The sequence below is a fragment of the Buceros rhinoceros genome, unplaced genomic scaffold (assembly GCF_000710305.1).
Source record: "Buceros rhinoceros silvestris isolate BGI_N320 unplaced genomic scaffold, ASM71030v1 scaffold15168, whole genome shotgun sequence".
In the NCBI taxonomy this organism is placed as follows: domain Eukaryota; kingdom Metazoa; phylum Chordata; class Aves; order Bucerotiformes; family Bucerotidae; genus Buceros; species Buceros rhinoceros.
Window position 1 is genome coordinate 48,972 of NW_010427581.1, and position 875 is coordinate 49,846.

Consider the following 875-nt stretch of genomic DNA (forward strand, 5'->3'; position numbering starts at 1 on the left):
TGCTGAGGCAGAGGTGAACTATCTGGGGGTGGCCAAATCACTGGAAATGTACGGAGTGGATCTCCATCCAGTTTATGTAAGTATTGTTTAAATGTTTTAAACCTGGTAACAGTGAAAAACAATTTCTTATACTAATGTAGGGGAGAGTATTTGTATAGTTTAGCTCCCACAGAATAATTTGATAGGAAAAACTGTACTTAAGAAATGCAAAGGAAGATGTATTTACAGACTGAGGGGACTGAGTCATTCATATGTACAGAAGCCTAATGGTTTTCAGATGAAAAGCTGTGATTGTGTGACCCTTACAGAAGACAATCAGTTACACTCTGGGGAAAAAACAATTCAAATAGAAAGTAATTAGTACGGGTGTCAGGAGAAATGAGAGAGGGTTATAATCTTTGTCTTTGGCATAAGAGCTTGCACATTTGATTTGTGTAAATAACAGCAAGTGTGTCCTGAAATGTTTTCAATACCATTGGAAAGACTATTGTGGAGTATCAGTATCATGTCTGGCTTTTTTTAATATTCATTGTGAAAGTTTTACTGAAGATCCAGAGTAAGCTTTTCCTCAGCATTGCAAGTTGTCTGTATGGCCTGAGCAAAACTCTACACTGCTTTTGTTAAACAGCATGGATTTTGGGGTTGGATCCAAATCATCACCTGGAGGCTATGTGCTCCTGGTGGAAACATCATTCTATCTTTGTCTGAATAATTGCACTAATGGCAGGGTTGCTTTTTTTTTATAATAAAAGTTCAAATGAGGAGTTGTAATGTAGATAGTTCTCTGAGTTAGATATCAGCACTTTGTAAAATTATTTGAAAGAAAATAGAGAAATCAAGATACTACCAGAAGATTAAGTATGTATTTCCTGCTG

General features: G+C 36.2%; 1 protein-coding gene across 1 annotated transcript in view; it reads left to right on the plus strand.

Moving 5' to 3' along the window:
* The window catches only part of EPB41L4A (erythrocyte membrane protein band 4.1 like 4A), a gene marked incomplete at its 3' end in the record, with an annotated part of 62,308 nt that overhangs the window by 48,350 nt on the left and 13,083 nt on the right, over positions 1-875 (plus strand). Inside the window, exon 8 of the mRNA XM_010141961.1 lies at positions 1-76. Coding sequence (XP_010140263.1) covers positions 1-76 — 76 coding nt within the window. The remainder of the gene's footprint in view (positions 77-875) is intronic.